Source organism: Leucopleurus acutus (assembly GCF_964270905.1).
Source record: "Leucopleurus acutus genome assembly, chromosome: 1".
NCBI classification, from domain to species: Eukaryota; Metazoa; Chordata; class Mammalia; order Artiodactyla; family Delphinidae; genus Leucopleurus; species Leucopleurus acutus.
This window is the reverse complement of record NC_139142.1, coordinates 75,109,209-75,112,029: the sequence shown is the minus strand read 5'-3', so window position 1 is coordinate 75,112,029 and position 2,821 is coordinate 75,109,209. Positions and strand designations below refer to the sequence as shown.

The following is a 2,821-nucleotide window of genomic DNA, read 5'->3' as shown; positions in this document are numbered from 1 at the left end:
ATTTCTAATGGCTGCATACAGTTCATTATATTCAAGTTATATATTATTTAAATATCATTATATATCAGGTTTGCTATATTCATTTAAGCTTCAAAAAAATATTCCATGACTGTTATTTTAAATAATGCTCTAATTAATGTTTTCTTGCATTTAGCTTTTTCAATAGTTTGGATGCTTAGGAAATTCCTACAAGTGAAATAATTAGATCAAGATATAAATATATATATTTTAAATTTTATTTATTTATTTTTTGGCTGCACTGGGTCTTTGTTGTGGTGTGCAGGCTTCTCATTGCAGTGGCTTGTCTTTGTTGTGGAGCACGGGCTCTAGGCGCGTGGGCTTCAGTAGTTGTGGCACGTGGGCTCAGTAGTTGTGGCTTGTGGGCTTAGTTGCTCCACGGCATGTGGGATCTTCCCAGACCAGGGCTTGAACCTGTGTCCCCTGCATTGGCAGGCGGATTCTTAACCGCTGCGCCACCAGGGAAGTCCCTATAAATCTTTTTTACGGTTTGTGGTAAATGTTTCCTAAACTCTGTTATAGTTTTCGGCCAGCCAATCAGTATAGAAAATTACAGGTAATATAATTTTAGTGTTTAAACAATAATATCTCCTAGGGGACAAATCATATTACGGAATTAAAAAAACAGTTATTAGCTCCATTGTGAAGAAGGATTGGATTCTTTTGCAGGTTACCTAAAAAGGTAGGTTCAGTTCAAATAAAAATATCTTTCGCATAACTACTGTGTGCCAGATGTCATGTTAAGTGCTGCAAGGGATAAGTCATATGTGGCTATCGCTTTTCAAGAAAATTTCAATTTAATGGGGGAGCAAAACCAGATATCTTACTTTATACTTTCTTTTATAAAAAAGAAGTATGAAGGGGATGAGATAGGATTTGATGGCCTCAGTTAAGTTTTCTTAAAGGTACTGCTCTTTGAGGTAGTCTTACAGAATGAAGTGTTTTAATAGTCAGTGATGAGGAGAGTACAGTTGATTAGAGGGTGTGTTTTCTGAGCAGAGGGAACAACATAAATACAGACAAAGATTTTGGAATGTAAGCTGGTGGAGGTAGCATGGCTGGAGCATGGTAACTTGCTTGGCTGGAGAGAAGATGCCATACTGGAAAAATAAATGTGCAGCAGATTGTTGCAGGCTTTGAAGGTACTTTTAATTTGATAGGAAGAATGAAATAGTGAATGATCTTAGCTGGGAGTTGTATTTTGGAATATTAATTTGATGTTACCTGTGGATTAGACTGAAATGAAAAAAGCCAGCTACCTAGTGGCTAAGGGTTTGGGCTACTTATTTATCCTTGTAGAGCCCACTTATCTGCAAGAGAGGAACAATAATGCTTATGCCATGGTGCAGTTATGGTTAAATAAGATGGTGTATATAAAAGGCATGGAATGGCTCCTGATACATACTGTGTATATTATAGCAATTGTTATTAAATTGATCTTATATTCTATATACCCTGATAACAAATAAGCAACTCAGATAGAAATGCAGAGTCACTTCAATTAGTTCCAGTCCTATAATATTAAGGCTAAATTAGCGTTCATGTTTTTCCCCCCCAAGATCCTTTGGAAACTCATTGGATGGATGTTCTAAACCAAACAAGAGTGACTCAATTTGTCTTCTTGGGACTCACTGATAACTGGGTGCTGGAAATGCTATTTTTCATGGCATTCTCAGCCATGTATGTGCTAACCCTTTGGGGGAACATTCTCATCATGGTTACCATAGTCTTTACTCCATGTCTTAGTACACCCATGTATTTCTTCCTGAGCAATCTGTCCTTTATTGACATCTGCCACTCATCTGTCACTGTGCCCAAGATGCTGGAGGGTTTGATTTTTGACAGAAAGACCATTTCATTTGACAACTGCATTGCACAGCTCTTCTTCCTACATCTGTTTGCCTGTGCTGAGATCCTTCTGCTGACCATTATGGCCTATGATCGTTACGTAGCCATCTGTGCTCCATTACACTACCCCAATGTGATGAACATGAGGGTCTGTGTACAGCTTGTCTTTGTGCTCTGGTTGGCGGGTACTGTTCACTCACTGGTGCAGACCTTCTTGACCATTCGTCTACCTTACTGTGGCCCCAACGTTATTGATAGCTACTTCTGTAATGTTCCTCCTGTCATCAAGCTGGCCTGCACAGATACATGTCTCACAGGAATGCTGATTGTGTCCAATAGAGGAACCATTTCCCTCTCCTGTTTCCTGGCTTTGGTCGCCTCCTACACCATCATCTTGTTTTCTCTTAGAAAACAGTCAGCTGAAGGGCGCAGGAAAGCTCTGTCCACCTGTTTAGCCCACTTCATGGTGGTTGCCCTCTTCTTTGGACCATGTTATCTTCATTTGCACTCAGCCAGACACCAGCTTCTCCACTGACAAGTTGGTATCTGTCTTCTACACAGTGGTCACCCCTTTGCTGAATCCCTTCATTGACACCTTTAGGAATGAAGAAATAAAAAGTGCTATGAAGCATCTCAGACAGAGACGAGTTTTTTCATGAAATCATGTATCTTATGGGCTTGGAATTATAGATATTATTATGGTCGTATCTTTAATGAGAGTAAAAGTAAGAAATCAAAATCGTTAGGTGAAATGGCATGAAGCAGGGCAGACTTCTGCACTAAAGAGAGTGACTTGTTAACTATTACTTAAATAAAGGAAAAGATCATATTGTAATATGTAAAGGAAAAGGATCTGGAAAAGTTTAAAGAAGACTTCTAGTTACACCAGTAAAAAAACACATAGACTTCAGGGCATGGTCTCAGTTTCAGGAACAGGTAAAGTTGTAAGAGAACC

The 2,821-nt window shown here is 39.0% G+C and overlaps 1 protein-coding gene across 1 annotated transcript; it reads left to right on the top strand.

Moving 5' to 3' along the window:
* Positions 1-1,597: 1,597 nt before the first annotated feature.
* On the top strand, positions 1,598-2,525 carry LOC309971139 (olfactory receptor 4E2-like; the record flags this gene model as incomplete). The annotated part of the gene is given in 2 exon segments (XM_082853960.1): positions 1,598-2,359; positions 2,361-2,525. Coding segments are annotated over 2 exon segments (927 nt in total).
* Positions 2,526-2,821: the final 296 nt, after the last annotated feature.